General features: G+C 43.1%; 1 protein-coding gene across 1 annotated transcript in view; it reads left to right on the top strand.

The window, feature by feature from the left end:
• The window catches only part of LOC133645142 (TBC1 domain family member 9B), a 46,636-nt gene extending 27,927 nt beyond the window's left edge, over positions 1-18,709 (top strand). Inside the window, exons 12-23 of the mRNA XM_062039986.1 lie at positions 5,262-5,464; positions 5,539-5,621; positions 5,703-5,832; positions 10,523-10,621; positions 10,693-10,761; positions 10,842-11,082; positions 11,147-11,212; positions 11,333-11,401; positions 11,513-11,566; positions 15,176-15,229; positions 15,301-15,386; positions 17,837-18,709. Of these exons, the coding sequence (XP_061895970.1) occupies positions 5,262-5,464; positions 5,539-5,621; positions 5,703-5,832; positions 10,523-10,621; positions 10,693-10,761; positions 10,842-11,082; positions 11,147-11,212; positions 11,333-11,401; positions 11,513-11,566; positions 15,176-15,229; positions 15,301-15,386; positions 17,837-18,388 (1,706 nt within the window). The 3' untranslated portion in view covers positions 18,389-18,709. The remainder of the gene's footprint in view (positions 1-5,261; positions 5,465-5,538; positions 5,622-5,702; positions 5,833-10,522; positions 10,622-10,692; positions 10,762-10,841; positions 11,083-11,146; positions 11,213-11,332; positions 11,402-11,512; positions 11,567-15,175; positions 15,230-15,300; positions 15,387-17,836) is intronic.
• Positions 18,710-19,703: the final 994 nt, after the last annotated feature.

Below are 19,703 nucleotides of genomic sequence, written 5' to 3'. Positions count from 1 at the left end.
TGACACTTGTCATGAGGTCGTGTTTCAGTGTCTCAAACGCGGTCTGGCATGCGTCGGACCAATCAGCAGGAGTCAGCTTCACAGGACCTCCTTTCTTCACAGGTTTGCGACCTTTCTTGTGCTTGCACTGAGCACTTGGTTCAGCTGTGAGCCTGAACAGCGGTTTAGCCTTCGCAGAACATGCCTCGATGAAACTTTGGTAGTACATCACCATGCCTAAAAACGATCTGATTTTACTAGGACAAGGTGTTTTACCATCAGATTCCATAATGTCTGCGACCTTTAGGTCATTTATGGCTCTGACCTTCTCAGGGTCTGTTCGAACTCCATCTTCACTGATGACGTGCCCGAGAAATTTCACATTCCTCCTGAGGAAGAAGCACTTCTTGGGTGCGAGCTTAAGGTTGTGCTCCTTGAGGCGGGCAAACACCACCTGCAGGCGTTTGAGTGCAACTTCTTCTGTAGGTGCCAATACCATCAGATCGTCGAGGTAACACAACAGGCTTGTGAAATTCTCGTCACCGAATATTGACATCATCATCCTCATGAAGGTAGCTGGACTGTTGCATAGGCCCTGAGGGAGACGGTTATATTCATGAAGTCCAAAGGGTGATGAGAATGCTGTATACTTCTTGTCATCAGGGTGCAAGGGGACATTATAGAAGCCTGATGTCAAGTCCATCGTGGAGAATAGAGCATTTCCACCGAGTGCGGCTAGAGCGTCTGCTTGATGCGGCAGTGGGTAGGCATCCTTCACAGTTCTTGCGTTGAGCCATCTGAAGTCAGTGCATAGTCTGAGGTCTCCATTCCGCTTCCATACGAGAACGAGTGCAGATGCATATTCACTGCTCGACTTTTGAATAATGCCTTTTTCCTCCATCTCATTCAGAGTCGTTCTCAGTTTCTCATATTGGCTTGGTGGTATGCGCCTGTATGGTAGACGGAACGGCTTGTCATCAACAAGGTGGATGCGATGCACAAACTCTTTGGCCTCTCCGCAGTCCATCTTGTGTCTGGGGAAGATTGACTCATATTCTTCAATAATGTGAACAAGCTTGTCTTTCCACTGCAGTGACACTTCGCATGACTTCAGATCAATGTCTTGCAGGCCCAGAGTCTCCAGTGCACGCACTATGTCCTCTTCTGACCTCGGATGCACATCTTCGCTCTGCACACACTGCATGTTGCACTTGACCTCCTCTGCTTTGGGTAGGTCCTCCACTGCGATACAGGGGGACACATCTGCGATCTTGGCGTTCCTTCTCAGCACCACAGTTCTGTCTGTAGGGTTAATGACTTTAACGGGCACCCATCTATCTCCCCAAAGTGGAGTAATAACCCTTCCAACAAGGATTTGTTTGGGTCTGGCTTTAGACTGGGTCGGCTCAACGACCACGGTACTGCCTACTGACATCACAGCTGACTCAGGTAACTTGCCCCAGACAAGGTGCTCACTCTGTGGTTTCAGTGTTACACAACTTTTGACTTTCACTGTTCCCACCTTATCTGGAATGCATTCACCTCTCCATCTCTCTGTGTTGGACAGTAGTGACAAGAATTGGCAGTGGTCGTCAGTCTGACCATTGTCGGGCGAGGAAACAAGCCTCCAGTAGCCGTCGTGGCTCTTCAGTTGAGTTAGGATATGCTTGATAGCATTGCTGCCAAGGATCATTGCTTCTGTCTGGCCAGGTACAACCATTACCGGAACGATCATCCTGCATCCATAAACGGTAACATCAAGGTTATACATGTCTTTGGGGGAAACGCGGTGTCCACCGCAGCCTACAATGACATAATCATCAGCTGTGTCCTTTGTCATGTTAGGGCATTGCTGCAGCAGGGACTCAACAGCAGACTCACTTATTGTACAGGCCATTGACCCGCTGTCTAACAGTGCTTTGAAAGTGGGGCCATTCTTTACAAGTACAGGCGTGTAGAACAGGCTATCAGTCTCTGCTATTCTCTGGGATCCCTGAAAGATCACTTTCTTGGACGAGACTACTGTACTGCCACTATAACTGCTGTGCGACTCATAGAGGGATTCAATATCAAGCATGTCGGGCTTCTCATAACTTTTTGGAGGTTCAATTAGCTGATCTGCATGGTCCTCCCCTGTGTGCAGATCGGTCAGTTTTCCTGAGGCTGTGGAGTGGTCCTCCTCGCTGGACAGTCACGACGTGAATGGCCTGGAGCATAGCACTTAAAGCAAAGCCTCTTCTCCCGGCAATGAGAGAAAGCACTGTGACCTTCATCTTTGCAAATAATGCATGGCATGTCAGTGGACCTGTCAACTTTGTTCTCAAGACACCTGGGTGGAGCTCGCTTCCTCACTTGTGACTGGTTAGAGGTCCCACACAGCAGAACCTTTTCCAACATAGCCATCACCTCCGCTAGGGGGACATACTGAGGGCTCTGGGTTTGAGGTGGCTCGTGACCACTGCGGTCAAGGGCTGGACTATGGCTCACCTCAGCTGCGTGTACTGCGATGTCCATCCTCTTCACAATGTGTACTGGGGGAGTTGCTCTGCAGCTCATCTCAGCATGGTACTCGTTCAGCACCTCCAGTACTTCACACGCTGACCATTTGTCGATTGTTTTGGATCTGAAAGTGAGGGCCAGGTCTTTGCAGGGACAGTTCCGAATAAACATGCGAGTCACCTCTGTTTCAGGGTTGTCCAGCGTCTTGCCCTGCTCTCTCAGACAGCCAATGGTGAGGTCAGCTGCACTGTTCAGTCTCAGCCAGTAGTCATAGGGGTCTTCCTGGTCTTTAGGCAAAGTCGAGTAAAAGTCAGCTAAGGGGACAGAAGAGTACCTAGTACAGCTAAAGTGTTTTCTAAGTAGACCATAAATCAGGTCGGGCTCAGCATACATGTCAATATTACTGTTCCTAATGCCAAACTTCGCTACATCCTTAGCTTTTCCCCTCAAATGCATAAGGATCTCCTCAGCCTGCTCTTCAACTCTCACATTACTCCTCTTAATGAATGTTCTCATCAGATCTTCCCATTCATGCACCTTAATTGAATCCGACCCATCTCCTACAAATGATGGTGGTTCCTTAACCTTCCTCTGTGTGACAACCTGAACCTGAGATACATTAGACACATGGCTAGGCTGACTCAGTGTGCTTGTTACATTCTGTGTGAAAGTTGAAGCAGGAGTTACTGTGTTATTTGCCTGCATATGTGACATGATGCTATCAGCTAACTGTTGACCTATCTCCTGAATGACAGTCCTCATCTGGTCAGCTACACACTCAGAGACGCTACCAATAGGATTTGGTGTAGACGTGACTTGAGGCAAATAAGAGCTAGTGTGCTGGTTAGCTGCATTATGTACGCTAGCATTGGAAACTGCCTCTAATGAGGGTAAACTAACACCTGGGGCAGGACTATCAACAGAAAACGGGATGGGAGTAGGCATACCCCTGCCTCTGCCAACTTGAATGGGTGTGCCAAACTTTGGGAACAGTGGATTACTCTGAAAAGACATGTTTCAAAAATGTCTGCCACAATACAGTACAGTCCACCCCACTTTGTGAAATCATCAATAACAAAATGGCAAATAGAATCAAAATGATAAAACAAATCAGCAGTCTGTGTGACACGTTACTGCTATGTCACATAAAATTATCTGTGCCGCTGTGACACACTATAATGAGCTTCACTGCAATATATGCTACCCTTGTAAACTGTGAACACACAAATACTGTGAATTTATGGCTTCATGGAGCGATGTGGTAGGCAGGACGGTCACCGGTTCGACGAACTTGATAGAAGTCTCAGGTCACGGCACCAATGTAACTGCTGTGTACCCGTCCCGCCAAGAACCCACACACAGGCTGGATTGGATGATGTGGTTCTTTACTGGTAGCTGCAATGAGTGATCAGAGAGCACATACACACAATATGTGGTTAGCACCTCTGCTGCTTTCGATGTCATTAGCAGAGAACAGGAAGTCTACCCAAGTACATAACATCTTCATATTTTCACAATTACATGAAATGCAATTACAGATGTAACTTAATACAATGGTTTTTAACAGTATTCTTTTTTCGTGTGTGATCGTATAGTGGTTTTAACTTGCTTTTATCTTTAATGGTATTACAATTAATTCAATACAACATATTTTTAACTTGGTTTTTAACCAACATCATCCTTTTTTATATATTTATGAAATAGAGCATAGAAAAATACAAAATACAATACAAGACATGACACAAATAATTAAATGGACTTTTAGCACCCTCTAATGGTGACTAGCGAATATGACAGACCACGTTGTTCCCATGTTAAAATGGCGAACAATACAAATTTAAATATGAACGTCTTGACACGTAAAACGCACATAGTGCAACAATTATTACCTGCAATGAGTGATCAGAGAGCACATACACACAATATGTGGTTAGCACCTCTGCTGCTTTCGATGTCTACAGGGGGAAAATAATATCGACTTCAGTGCAAAATAGTAGGACATCTGACGTGAGCAACAACCAATTCAAAACGAAAATTCCACAACATAGCATTTCAACTGCTATTAAATAACTGTGTATCTTACAATAAATCTCACGTTAGCTTTAGTGTAATTTATAATATTTTGCAGAGCAATATCAAAACGTGTCTTACCATTAGCAGAGAACAGGAAGTCGACTAATAGCTTCCGGTTTGCGGTAATATCTACAGACTTTTCAGGTACCAGCAGATGGCGCAATTGGACCTCTCATTGCATAACAAACCAATATACATATTTTAGCAGGAATTTCACTCAAATAATCAAAGTATTTCTTATACCCGTTACATATATACTCTGTAGATTATCTTGTGTGATGACTGTATTATGAAAATAGTATATATCTGTATCATGAATCAATTAAAGTGGACCCCGACTTAAAGAAGTTGAAAAACTTATTCGGGTGTTACCATTTAGTGGTCAATTGTACGGAATATGTACTTCACTGTGCAAGCTACTAAAAAAAGTTTCAATCAATCAATCAATACCCTAGGACTTTATTCTAGTACCTGAGTATTCATGTATGACTTTATTTCAGTACCCAATGACTTTATTCTAGTACCTGAGTATTCATATATGACTTTATTTCAGTTCCCTAATATTCAAGTATGACTTCATCCTAGTACCTGAGTATTCCAGTATGACTTTATTTCAGTACCTGAGTAGTCCAGGAAGAAAGTTTCCATGGTGCGTTACTGTCTAGTATCCAGTGGTCGCTGTTGCTGACAGACATGTCTTCTGTTTGCAGGAGCTCTGGTAGATCAGGGCGTGTTTGAAGACCTGACCCAAGGCTTCCTCCCCCTGTTGCATGACCACATGCAGGAACTGGGGGTCATCTCCACCATCAGCCTGTCCTGGTTCCTTACCCTCTTCCTGTCCGTGATGCCCTTTGATAGTGCCGTCCTGCTCGTCGACTGCTTTTTTTACGAGGGCATCAAAGTCATCTTTCAGGTAGAACCCCCGTACTCTGCCACTTTTTACTGTGTGTTGAGTATTGACCTGCACACACCTTTATCCACCTGCAGGTGGCACTGGCAGTGCTGCATGACAACATGAATGCCTTGTTGTCCTGTAGTGACGAGGGGGAAGCTATGACCATTTTGGGCAGGTACAGTTCTGCATGGGTCCTCACTCTAGATCTGCCCACTTCTTACAATGACTTTGAGTGTGTGTGTGTGTGTGTGTGTAGGTACCTGGACAATGTTGTTAATAAGCAGGTCGGAGCTTCGCCTGTTCCTCATCTGCATGCACTGCTAACTAGTGGAGACGAACCGCCGCCTGAGATCGACATCTTTGAACTCATCAAGTCATCATACGAGGTCAGAGGGTCATTGATAGATTAAGAGAGAGAGAGAGAGAGAGATAAATAGTCTCACTACTGAAGCCGCCTAGTCTCTGTTTAACTCCTGCAGTTGTATAGTTTTACTTGAACTCCTAAAACCGTATTGTTTCGGTCTAACTCTTGAAGCCATATTGTCTCAGTTAAACTCCTAAAACCGTATGGTCTCGTTCTAACTCCTAAAACCGTATTGTTTCGGTCTAACTCTTGAAGCCATATTGTCTCAGTTGAACTCCTAAAACCGTATGGTCTCGGTCTAACTCCTCGAGTCATATAGTCTCAGATGAACTCCTAAAATTGTGTGGTCATGGTCTAACTCCTGGGTCTGAATAGTCTCATTCAGAAACCGTACAATCTCGGTTTTACTCCTGAAGTCATAATGTCTCAGTTGAACTCCTAAAACCGTATGACTATACGGTTTTAGTACTAACTCCTGAAGCCGTATTGTCTCAGTTGAACTCCTAAAACCGTATGGTCTCGGTCTAACTCCTGGAGTCGTATAGTCTCAGATGAACTCCTTTTTGTGGTGTGTGGTGACGGTCTAACTCCTTGGTCTGAATAGTCTCATTCAAAAACCATACGGTCTAACTCCTGTAGCCGTACAGTCTGTCATACAGCGTATGGTCCCGGTCTAACTCCTGGAGCCATTAAGCCTCTGCCAAAAAAACGTATGGTCTCGACTTAACTTCTGAAGCCGTATTGTCTCAGTTGAACTGCTAAAACCGTATGGTCTCGGTGTAACTACTGAGGCTGAATAGTCTCAGTCAAAAACCGTACGACCTCGGCCTAACACCCGTAACCGTATAGTCTGTCATACACCGTATAGTCTTGGTTTAACTAAATCTTCCAAGTTGAACTCCTAAAACTGTATCGTCTCAGTTAAACTTCTAAAACCGTATGGTCTCAGTCTAACTCCTGGAGTCGTATAGTCTCAGATGTACTCCTAAAATTGTGTGGTCACGGTCTAACTCTTGGGTCTGAATAGTCTCATTCAGAAACTGTACAATCTCGGCCTAATTCCTGAAGTCATAACGTCTCAGTCAAAAACCGTACGGTCCCGGTCTAACTCCTGTAGCTGTACAGTCTGTCAAAAACCGTATGGTCTCGACTTAACTCTTGCAGCTGTATCGTCTCAGATTAACTCTTAAAACCGTATGGTCTCAATTGAACTCTTAAAACGTATCGTCTTGGTCTAACTTTTGAAGCAGTATACTCTCAGTTGAACTCCTAAAACCGTATGGTCTCAAGCTAACTCTTGAAGCCGTATCGTCTCAGAGGAACTCCTAAAATTGTGTGGTCACGGTGTAACTCCTGGGTCTAAATAGTCTCATTCAGAAACCTTACAATCTCGGTCTAACTCCTGAAGTCATAATGTCTCAGTCTAAAATCGTACGGTCCCGGTCTAACTCCTGTAGCCGTACAGTCTGTTATACACCGTATGGTCTCGGTCTAACTCATGGAGCCATTAAGCCTCAGTCAAAAAACGAATGGTCTCGACCTAATTCCTGGATCCGTATTGTCTAAAATGAACTCCTAAAACCCTATGGTCTCAGTGTAACTCCTGAAGCCATATCCTCTCAATTGAACTCTTTAAACCGTATGGTCTCAGTCTAACTCCTGAAGTCGTATCGTGTCAGTTGAACTCCTAAAACCGTATGGTATCGGTTTAACTCCTGAAGCCATATCCTCTCAATTGAACTCTTACAACCGTATGGTCTCAGTCTAACTCCTGGGGCCGAATAGTCTCACTCAAAAACTGTACGATATCAGTCTAACTGCTGAATTCATAATGTCTCAGTCAAAAACCGTACAGTCTTGGGCTAACTCCTGGAGCCTTTAAGACTCAGTCAAAAACTATGTTTTCGACTAAACTCCTGGAGCCGTATCGTCTCAGATAAACTCCTAACACCATATGGTCTCTGCCTAATTCCTTCAGCCGTATAGTCTGTCATAAATCGTATGGTCTTAGTCTAACTTAATGCGTCGTAAAGCCTTAGTCAAAAACTGAATGGTCTCGACCTAACTCCTGGAGTCATATACTCTCAGATGAACTCCAAATACAAAATATTCCACGTTGAGGTGTATACCTATCATATTAGCTACAAGCTAGCCTTCTAACGTTAGCATACTACCAGGTAGCATTCGTCAAGTAACAAAATATTCGACGCTGAGGAGTGTACCTATAAAATTGGCTAAAAGCTAGCCTTCTAACGTTAGCATGCTAACTGGTAGCATTCGTCAAGTAACAAAATATTTGACGCTGAGTATACCTACCTGTAAAATTAGCTAAAAGCTAGCCTTCCAACGTTAACATGCTAACGGTAGCATTTGTCAAGTAACAACATATTTGACGCTGAGGTGTATACCAATTATATTAGCTACAAGCTAGCCTTCTACTGTGCATGCTAACAGGTAGCATTCGTCAAGTAACAAAATATTTGACGCTGAGGTGTATACCTATTAAAGGCCTACTGAAAGCCACTACTACCAACCACGCAGTCTGATAGTTTATATATCAATGATGAAATCTTAACATTGCAACACATGCCAATACGGCCGGGTTAACTTATAAAGTGACATTTTAAATCTCCCGGGAAATATCCGGCTGAAACGTCGCGGTATGATGACGTATGCGCGTGACGAAGTCAGCGTAACGGAAGTTATGGTACCCCGTAGAATCCTATACAAAAAGCTCTGTTTTCATTTCATAATTCCACAGTATTCTGGACATCTTTTGCAATTTTTTTAATGAACAATGAAGGCTGCAAAGAAGACAGTTGTAGGTGGGATCAGTGTATTAGCAGCGGACTACAGCAACACAACCAGGAGGACTTTGTTGGAGCGCTAGCCGCGCTAGCCGCGCTAGCCGCGCTAGCCGCGCTAGCCGCGCTAGCCGCGCTAGCCGCGCTAGCCGCGCTAGCCGCGCTAGCCGCCGACCTCACCTTGACTTCCTACGTCTCCGGGCCGCCGAACGCATCGGGTGAAGTCCTTCGTCCTTCTGCCGATCGCTGGAACGCAGGTGAGCACGGGTGTTGATGAGCAAATGAGGGCTGGCTGGCGTAGGTGGAGAGCTAATGTTTTTAGCATAGCTCTGTGCAGTCCGGTTGCTAAGTTAGCTTCAATGGCGTCGTTAGCACAGCATTGTTAACCTTCGCCAGCCTGGAAAGCATTAACCGGGTATTTACATGTACACGGTTTAATAGTATTGTTGATTTTCTATATATCCTTCCAGTCAGGGGTTTATTTCTTTTGTTTCTATATGCAGTTAAAGCAAGATGCTATCACGTTAGCTCTTAGTTAAAGCATTTCGCCGATGTATTGTCGTGGAGATAAAAGGCACTGAATGTCCATTTCGCGTTCTCGACTCTCATTTTCAAGAGGATATAGTATCCGAGGTGGTTTAAAATACAAATGTGTGATCTACAATAGAAAAAGGAGATTGTGGAATCCAATGAGCCAGCTTGTACCTAAGTTACGGTCAGAGCGAAAAAAGATACGTCCATCACTGCCTCTCAAGTCATTCACTGTAACGTTCCTCATCTACGAATCTTTCATCCTCGCTCAAATTAATGGGGTAATCATCACTTTCTCGGTCCGAATCTCTCTCGCTCCATTGTAAACAACGGGGAATTGTGAGGAATCCTAGCTCCTGTGACGTCACGCTACTTCCGGTACAGGCAAGGCTTTTTTTTATCAGCGAGCAAAAGTTGCGAACTTTATCGTCGATTTTCTCTACTAAATCCTTTCAGCAAAAATATGGCAATATCGCGAAATGATCAAGTATGACACATAGAATGGATCTGCTATTCCCGTTTAAATTTAAAAAAATTATTTCAGTAGGCCTTTAAATTAACTATAAGCTAGCCTTCTGACGTTAACATCCTAACAGGTAGCATCTGTCAAGTAACAAAATATTCGCTGCTGAGGTGTATACCTATTTTATATTAACTATAAGGTAGCCTTCTATCGTTAGCATACTAACAGTTAGCATTCGTCAAGTAACAAAATGTTTGACACTGAGGTGTATACCTATAAAATTAGCTAAAAGCTAGCCTTCTATTGTTAGCATGCTAACAGGTAGCATTTGTCAAGTAACAAAATATTCGACGCTGAGGAGTATACCTATTATATTAGCTACAAGCTAGCCTTCTAACGTTAGCATGTTAACAGGTCATTTGTCAAGTAACAAAATATTTGATGCTGAGGTGTATACCTATTTTATATTAACTATAAGGTAGCCTTCTAACGTTAGCATACTAACAGTTAGCATTCGTCAAGTAACAAAATATTCGATGCTGAGGTGTATACCTATTTTATATGAACTACAAGCTCGCCTTCTAACGTTAGCACGCTAACAGGTAGCATTCGTCAAGTAACAAAATATTTGACACTGAGGAGTATACCTATAAAATTAGCTAAAAGCTATCCTTCTAACGTTAGCACGCTAACAGGTAGCATTCGTCAAGTAACAAAATATATGACACTGAGTAGTATACCTATAAAATTAGCTAAAAGCTAGCCTTCTACTGTTAGCATGCTAACAGGTAGCATTTGTCAAGTAACTAAATATTCGACACTAAGGTGTATACCAAAAGCAAAATCTGCTAAAAAATCTATCATTCTAATATTAGAATGCTGACACTGACTGATGCTTCCTGTCGTGTCAGCAGAAGTTTGGCAGCCTTCGCTCAGATGTCATCGAGCAGATGAGGTTCAAACAGAGGTTAAAGGTCATCCAGTCGCTGGAGGACACCGCCAAACGAAGCGTGGTGGGTGATGGCGCCGGCGAATGTTAACGTGCTAACGCGGGCCGAGCGCTGACGGGTGCGTTTGTGCGCAGGTGAGAGCGATGATGACGGAGTCGGCCTTCAGCATCGAGGAGCTGGAGGAGCTTTACTGTCTCTTCAAGGTGGGAACGCCTGTCCCAAGTCACATGATTGACAGCTCCCTGGTGTCAACGTGGTCCCGCCCTCTTCCGGTCTCTTTCAGTCCAAGCACATGACCAGTTGCTACTGGGGCTCCAGCAGCTCCGCGGCCGAGCGCCATGACCCGAGTCTGCCCTACCTGGAGCAGTACCGCATCGACCCGCTCCAGTTCAGCCAGCTGTTCGCCGCCCTCGCCCCCTGGATCTGCGGAGACCACACCACCACGCTGTCGGCGCGCCTCTTCAGAATCCTGGACCAGAACCAGGACGGCCTGGTCAACTTCAAGGAGTTCATCACGGCGCTCAGTGAGTGGACACCGACGACGCCAACCGACACGTGGACTTACTGCCATGTTTTGTATGTGTGCAGGCGGCATGTACCACGGGGACATGACGGAGAAGCTCAAACTACTCTACAAGCTCCACCTCCCGCCTGGTAACTCCGCCCCCACACGGGTCTGTGTGTGCGTGTGTATCTGTGTGCTTGTGTGTGTTTATGGCCGCGTGTTTGATCCCAGTAAACACAATCCTGATTGGTTCTTTGTGTGGGTGGCAGCATTTTGTCCTGAGGAGGCAGAGTCTGCATTGGAAGCTTCCCAGTTCTTCACAGAAGACCCACTGCAAGGTGCATACACACTAGTCATTCCTGTGTGTGGGTGTTGTTGATACAAGTGTGAAACTCCTCTTCTACTCTGCTTCCAATCTTCTTTGCCTGTGTCCTTCTTCTTTTATCCAGAAGCTTCCTTCCTGCCCAGTGTGGACAATGTGAGCCCGCAGGAAGTCCCAACAGGTTTGTGCCTGTAGCTTTAAGGACATCTCGGTAGGGATGATGTTTGATAAGAAACTATCGAGTTCGAGCCCATTATCGAACCGATTCCTTATCGATTCTCTTATCGAATCCAGATAGGTTGTTGTATATGGAAAAAAACACAATGTTTGGTTTAACAAAAGCTCACTTTTATTTTATAAGAAAAAAATAAAATAAAGAAAGAAATATTGACTTTTACCCCCCTAAAAAAAAAAAAAAAAAAAAAATATTGACTTGTTACCCAAAGTATATTAAGTGGGATTTTTCAGAAAAACAAATATATACAGTAACACAAAAACAACCTGTCTCTGTGATCACTATAGGAGTATAAATAATAATATAATGTTAAATAAAATCAGTCCCTTGGGCACAAAACTGAAAATAATACAGCTCTCCAAAAAGTGCACTTCTACTGCTATTGGAACATACTAACTACACACACAGGCAGACAGCTAACAAACAATCCAAGACGTCTAATAAAGTTCCAAAGCAGGTTAATCCATTTTGGCTCTTTATTGTTGTTGATCTTGCTTTGTCTTTTCCTATCTTTACTTTTGTCTTTTTTTAAAACTGAAATACACACAATGACAAATGTACAAGCTATGTGATTCAATTAACATACTGAAATTTAATACACAATATGTAAATATTAGCTTCACACAACTATACAGTACTATCATCAAACAAATACTTCTGAGTGTTGAAACTATTTCGATGGTGGAAATACACGACTGGCAGCCATTTTAAGTCCTCAAAACATCCATTGAAACAGTGCACACAATTCGTTTTTCAATAAACATCTTAGTATCAAATTGAACCACTTTCCACCTTAATATTGAGTTACATAAACAAGTTAAACAGTTTGCTTGCAGACTTATCTTTTCCAAGGCTTGTAAGAGCTAACACAACTTGTCTACTTCTCAATTGTCTCATGAACTGAACTGACGTCGCCAACCCGGAAGTGCCCAAACTAATGACGCGTAGTATTTTCATATCGCCACAAGGTGTCAGTAAGAGTCTACAATCAAATGGGCATAACATTGCCGTACCATAGGGCATTTCCTGTGGGAAGGGATTTGTTCCCAGGGATTCAAATAAAGAACCAACTCTTTTTCTTTACTATAGTAGCCTCGATAACGGGAACCGATTCTCAAAAAGGGATTTGAGTCAATGGAATCAGTTATTTTCTTATAGAACAACCTGGAGAACCGGTTTCGAACATCATCCCTACATTTCGGCCCCGCCCCAGTGCGAGTGATCGCATTTGATAGGCTGACAACGGAATGTCTAAAAGTCTCAAATCTGTGCACTTCTGTGTCGACGTTCCTTTGTCTTTATCACGGAAGCCTTATTTGACACTGAATTTATGGAACTGAATATTGTGCGTTTGAATTTTGCGAATTGAATTTTTTTTACATCAAATTATGCTGATAGTTTTATTGAATAAAAATGTTTGTCCTCAAATATTCAGTGTTAAAATACAGTGTTTAAAAAGAAAAAATCAGTGTCAAAAATTCAGTATGTAAAAATTTGGTGGAAAAAAATCAGTTTAAAAAAAATTATGTATAAAAAAATTCAGTGTAAAAAAATTTCAGTTGTAAAAATATTCCGTCAGTGTATTCATTGTAAAATAAATGTTGATGTATATAAATTCAGTGTAAGAAAAATGTAATAAAATATATCTTTTATTGTAACATTTAAAATGAGCTGATTATGATAACTTTGCGGTTCAGTTTTTCTATCTTGTTTTCCTATTACATTTGAGTTTCATGTGCAATGCAGTTGCACTTCCAAGACATTAGATGGCAGTACTGTATAGGCCAGCGTTTCTCAAAGTGTGTCTCTATTCCCCACTGGTGGGGAATAGAGACATGACAGGTGGGGCGCGAGAAACGGGAGGAAATGTCACTTTAAATGTTTTTTATTTTTATTATATTCTTAGATTTTTTTTTTTTACTATGCTTTCATTTTCTATACACACTAAATCACTTTGTGATTCTGTCTGTGAAATCAGCTATATAAATAAATGTAAATTACTTATTTTTCCTGTAGACTTTAAATTTCTAGGTAGGAGCGAAAGTTTGACAGACATAGCAACAGTAACTAATTGGGGCGGGGCTAAGCGGAACAAACTTTTGCGCGGATGGGTAGCAGGCTAATCAATATCCACTCATCGGGCAGAGAGCTGTGTCCATTCTTCTCCCCTTTGCCACATCTTATCTGTGTGAGATAGGCTTTTCAGCTGTTGCTTCACTCAAAACGAAGTACAGGTTTCAGCTGAACATTGAGCATGACTTAAGAGTGGCAGTGTCAAGCCTGCAACCCTGATTTGAAAAGCTGTGCAGTGCAAAACAGGCTCATTGCAGCCACTAATGCTGGAGTACTGTAAAACTCATGTTCACTTCCCTGTCTTGCCAAATGCATAGCTCCTCCTTTTTTTTGTTGCAAAGATTGCAAAGTGGCACTTTTATTTTATTTATTATTAAACTTGATGCAAGTTATTTGATTTATTATTGAACTTGATGCAAGTTATAACACTTTTATTTGATTTATTATTGAACTTGATGCAAGTTATAACACTTTTATTTGATTTATTATTGAACTTGATGCAAGTTATAACACTTTTGTTTTATTTATTATTGAACTTGATGCCAGTTATTTTATTTATTATTGAACTTGATGCAAGTTATACCACAGCTGCACAGTTATTTTATTTATTATTGAACTTGATGTTATTTTATGTTATTGAGTTTGAATGTATACAACTTGATGTTACTTGATGTTCAATAAATTTGAAAATGTTAAGCTTGGCATTAGCGTTCTGTTGGGGCGATGGGGGCAGGTGGGGCTTGAAAAATCCCCCTTGTCCAAAGTGGGGGATGACAAAAAAAGTTTGAGAACCACTGGTATAGGCTATCTATTGTATGTAGTCTAACTAGGAAGTAGCTTTCTCCAGGAAGCACAATGTGTTTGTGTTTATTTATCATTTATAGTTTAGGATGAATAGTTTTAATCAGATTAATCAAATTTTGGAACCAGTACAATATATAGATATTTTTCCAAGAACTAGAAATGTAGTGTGAATGCTGAGGAGCTAAAGCCAAACAGTTAGCATGCTGGCCAGATAGCATCAAGTAACAAAATAAATGAGCTAAAAAGCTAGCATGCCAAAAGTATTATGCTAACATGCTAACAATCAGCACTTCCAAGTCCGAGTCCATGGTTCTCAGGCCCGGAAAAGGGTGGACTTCCATCTCCGGATTCAGCCAAACTGCCGCTTGAGTGACTGTTAACGTGAGCCGGTGTTTAGTCTGACGTCAGGTGCAACTAAGGTATCCAAATATGGCACCGTTCCATTTTACGGGAAATGATACCCGATAGTACCGACAGAATGCGGTCCGGTCGGTGCCTATAAAAGTACTACATTTGGCACCCATCCCTACTAGTGCTCAATGACATCACTGATGGGGGTGTGGCCTATTAAGCTAACAAACTTCAGTTCCTGAGGTTGAAAGTAATGACTGGGTCTGTGGCGACCATGATGGTGATGATGATGATGATGATGATGATGATGATGTTGATGTTCTGCAGGGGAGGAGGACAAGAAGGACCCAGAAGGAGGCAGGTCCAGTGAGGAGAAGAAAGGTAGACGTCCGAGACTTTGAGACGTGAGTGTTTGATGCCGCCATTAACCTTTGACCTGCGTCTGCTGCCAGAGGACTACAGGTACTACCTGAGGATGTGGGCCAAGGAGAAGGAGCCCAAGAACGAGACCATCAAAGACCTGCCCAGGATGAACCAGGTGAGCAGAGCTTGGTCCGCGGTGAAGCGTGACCGTGTGTGTGTGTTTGTATTTCTATCCCCGTGGGACCAACGACCTGACATTTCACAACGCCGTGGGGTCCAAATTTTTGGTCCAAAGCATTGGAATCAATAGAAAACGGCCTCAGATTAGGCCCTATGCATTTTTTTCTTTAAAATGGTCCCCTGGAGTTAAATTTTCCTGATTTAGGTGTGTAAAGTGTGAAGGACAAGTGGTCAAACATAGGTACTGCAGTGTGTGTATTGGTCACCACATGGTCAATTCTGACGCGTGTGTGTGTTTGTATTGTTATCACTGTGGGACCAAAAACCTCACATTTCTCAACGCCACGGGGTCTAAATTTTTGGTCCAAAGCATTGGAATCAATGTTCCCTCTAATTTTTCATGTGTGTGACCAAACGCAACAACTCCCTGAGCATTCAGTGGAGCCCGTGTGAGCAACATCAGACGTGCACACTGTGGCTACACCAGCAGCACACCTGTCCCAAACCTGATTGATTAACAAGTTCAATCTCCATCCATCCATCCATTTTTCTACCGCTTGTCCCTTTCGGAGTCGCGGGGGGTGCTGGAGCCTATCTTAGCTGCATTCGGGCGGGGTACACCCTGGACAAATCCCCACCTCATTGCAGGGCCAACACAGATAGACAGACAACATTCTCTTATTATCATAAACAAATGACAGCAGTCATTTCCATGAGGTTATTTTCTAATATAAGTGTTTAGGCCCACTTACAATGACAATAACAATCAATATTGTTTTTCATGAACTGTGTACTTGTATTTTTTGTCTGTGTGGAGGTCCTGCTTTGGAAATAATTTGTACCCCTTTCAGACATTGCATTTAGTTCCCATTAAAACATTCACATGTTGCACAATGAGATGTAAGCATGGGATCATGTGTACATTCCTGCACCTTCCTGTTTGTAAAAAATATATTTTTATTAGTATTTATTTAATATACTAACAGCATTTTATGATTCATATTTATAAATTAAGATTCCTAATAAATGACACTAGAATAAGCACACATTTGATTGGTAAATCATAGTGTAACGACCTGGAATGAATGAATTTATGTGTGGTGTTGGAGTTGTCCGACTTTTTGTGTGACTGTAAACGCATCACTGGCTAAGTGCCATATGTGCATGTGTTGGCGCAAGTGAGAAAGAGCGAGCGGCTGCTGTTGATATAACAAAGTTGCTTTTGGTCTGGTTTATACTGCAGAAAATGACCACTTTTGCTAGATATCATTTTTTTTACTAATGTTTTGGTGATGTGTTTATGGCCGACAATGAAGAGTTTTGCTCAGTAAAGCGATGGATGGAATTCATGTCTTCAAAGCGTCTCGACAGACGTTACAATATTTGAACAATGATGACGAAAACTGTTTTCTCTGTCGTGTCCGTGTGTCGAAAATTGTTATGCGCTTATTTTTTTATTTGATTTTGTGCGTGGCATAGATTTGCCGTGCGAAGAGGACGCTTGAGCAGTGCGCAATTGCACAGGCGCGCACCTTAGAGGGAACATTGGTTGGAATCAATAGAAAATAGCCTCCAATTAGGCCCTTAGCATTTTTTTTCTTTGAAATGGTCCCCTAGAGGTAAATTTTCCTGATTTAGGTGCAGAGAATAATTTCGCCACACCTAGTGTGTGAATGTTGTCTGTCTATCTGTGTTGGCCCTGCGATGAGGTGGCGACTTGTCCAGGGTGTACCCCGCCTTCCGCCCGATTGTAGCTGAGATAGGTTCCAGCGCCCCCCGCGACCCCAAAGGGAATAAGCGATAGAAAATGGATCGGAGTGTGTGTGACAATCATGGGTACTTTAACTTTAACTTTTTTTTTTAAAGTGTGCAGGACAAGTGGTCAAATATAGGTACTGCAGTGTGTGTATTGGTCCCCACATGGTCATTTCTGATGTGTGCGTTTGTATTTTTTATCCCTGTGGGACCAAAAACCTGACATTTCACAACGCCGTGGGGTCCAAATGTTTGGTCCAAAGCATTGGAATCATTAGAAAATGGCCTCTGATTAGGCCCTATGCATTTTTTCTTTTTTTTAAATGGTCCCCTGGAGGTCAATTTTTGTAATTTAAGTGTGTAAAGTGTGCAGGACAAGTGGTCAAACATAGGTACTGTAGTGTGTGAATTGGTCCCCACATGGTCATTTCTGACGTGTTTTTTTAATTTCTATCCCCGTGGGACCAAAAACCTGACATTTCACAACACCACGGGGTCTATATTTTTGGTCCAAAGCATTGGAATCAATAGAAAACAGCCTCCAATTAGGCCCTATGCATTTTTTTCTTTAAAATGGTCCCCTGGAGGTAAATTTTCAAAAGTGTGCAGGACAAGTGGTCAAACACAGGTACTGCAGTGTGTGAATTGGTCCCAACACTGGTCATTTCTGACGTGTGTGTGTGTGCGCAGGAGCAGTTCATCGAGCTGTGTAAGAGCCTGTACAACATGTTCAGCGAGGAGTCTCAGGAGCAGCAGCTGTACCACGCCATCGCCACCGTGGCCAGCCTGCTGCTGCGCATCGGCGAGGTCGGCAAGAAGTTCAACAACAACAACCACAACGGCGCCAAGAAGACTGACGGCGAAGTGTCGGGCGAGGCTCCCGCGTGCCAAGCGCCGGCCGACATCCGCCCGGAGCCGCCGGAGGAGGATCCCCAAGACGACACGTCCGTGTCGTCATACTCGATGGTGAGCTCCGGCTCGCTGCCGTGCGACGACATCTCGGACGACGTGGTGTTGGTGGGCGGCGAGCGGCAGAGGCGGGGCAGCGGGCTGGACGCCGATTGGTCCATCACCTTCGAGCAGGTGCTGGCGTCCATGCTGACCGAGCCGCCGCTGGTCGACTACTTTGAGCAGAAAAGGGACATCCAGGCCAAGATGGCCGCCTGTAAGGCCCAGCGAGCGGTGGAGCGTCAGACAAGCTCCGCCTCCTCTGACCACGAACTCAGCCAGCATTCTGTCTGAGTGACCTTTGCCCTCACTGTGTCCTCAAATTTCACGTCCTCATCGACATTTCCTGTTTTTTTTTTTTCAGGAGGAAAGTCTTTTATTGTGAAAGAGCCAATACTAACACGTCTTTACTGATCGCCGAGTCCACGATTGATTTCACTGATGATGATCGGAAGTTTCTAGAAGGTTCATGTTGTAACACATCAATCTTCATGTGACACAAATATGTTTATGTATATGAACACACTTTTATTGTTTGGACTTTTTACTCCTCACTAATGTAATGTCTATTAAATAACTTGTCTTTATGAAAATAAACCCGATTATTTGCCTTTAGTCACTCTATTTCCTGTTGGCCTCCTGAATACAAAATGTCAGTGATTTTCAAACTGTGGTACGCCAAAGAATCCCTGGATTAAAGTACAGTGTTTTATTTTCCTATATTCAAACACGGTGAAGTGAAGTGAAGTGAATTACATTTATATAGCGCTTTTTCTCAAGTGACTCAAAGCGCTTTACATTGTGAAACCCAATATCTAAGTTACATTTAAACCAGTGTGGGTGGCACTGGGAGCAGGTGGGTAAAGTGTCTTGCCCAAGGACACAACGGCAGTGACTAGGATGGCGGAAGCGGGGATCGAACCTGCAACCCTCAAGTTGCTGTGTTATTGTTTAAAATGCTAGCAATGTTACAGTGGCCAAAAATATGAAATATATTTGTTAAATACAAACCCCGTTTCCATATGAGTTGGGAAATTGTGTTAGATGTAAATATAAACAGAATACAATGATTTGTCAATCCAAAGACAAGATATTTGATGTTCAAACTCATAAACTTTATTTTTTTTGCAAATGATAATTAACTTAGAATTTCATGGCTGCAACACGTGCAAAAGTAGTTGGGGAAGGGCATGTTCACCACTGTGTTACATGGCCTTTCCTTTTAACAACACTCAGTGAGCGTTTGGGAACTGAGGAGACACATTTTTGAAGCTTCTCAGGTGGAATTCTTTCCCATTCTTGCTTGATGTACAGCTTAAGTTGTTCAACAGTCCGGGGGTCTCCGTTGTGGTATTTTAGGCTTCATAATGCGGCACACATTTTCAATGGGAGACAGGTCTGGACTACAGGCAGGCCAGTCTAGTACCCGCACTCTTTTACTATGAAGCCACGTTGATGTAACACATGGCTTGGCATTGTCTTGCTGAAATAAGCAGGGGCGTCCATGGTAACGTTGCTTGGATGGCAACATATGTTGGTCCAAAACCTGTATGTACCTTTCAGCATTAATGGCGCCTTCACAGATGTGTAAGTTACCCATGCCTTGGGC

This window comes from Entelurus aequoreus, linkage group LG28 (genome assembly GCF_033978785.1).
Source record: "Entelurus aequoreus isolate RoL-2023_Sb linkage group LG28, RoL_Eaeq_v1.1, whole genome shotgun sequence".
Taxonomy (NCBI): Eukaryota; Metazoa; Chordata; class Actinopteri; order Syngnathiformes; family Syngnathidae; genus Entelurus; species Entelurus aequoreus.
This window is presented reverse-complemented; position numbering and strand designations above follow the sequence as displayed.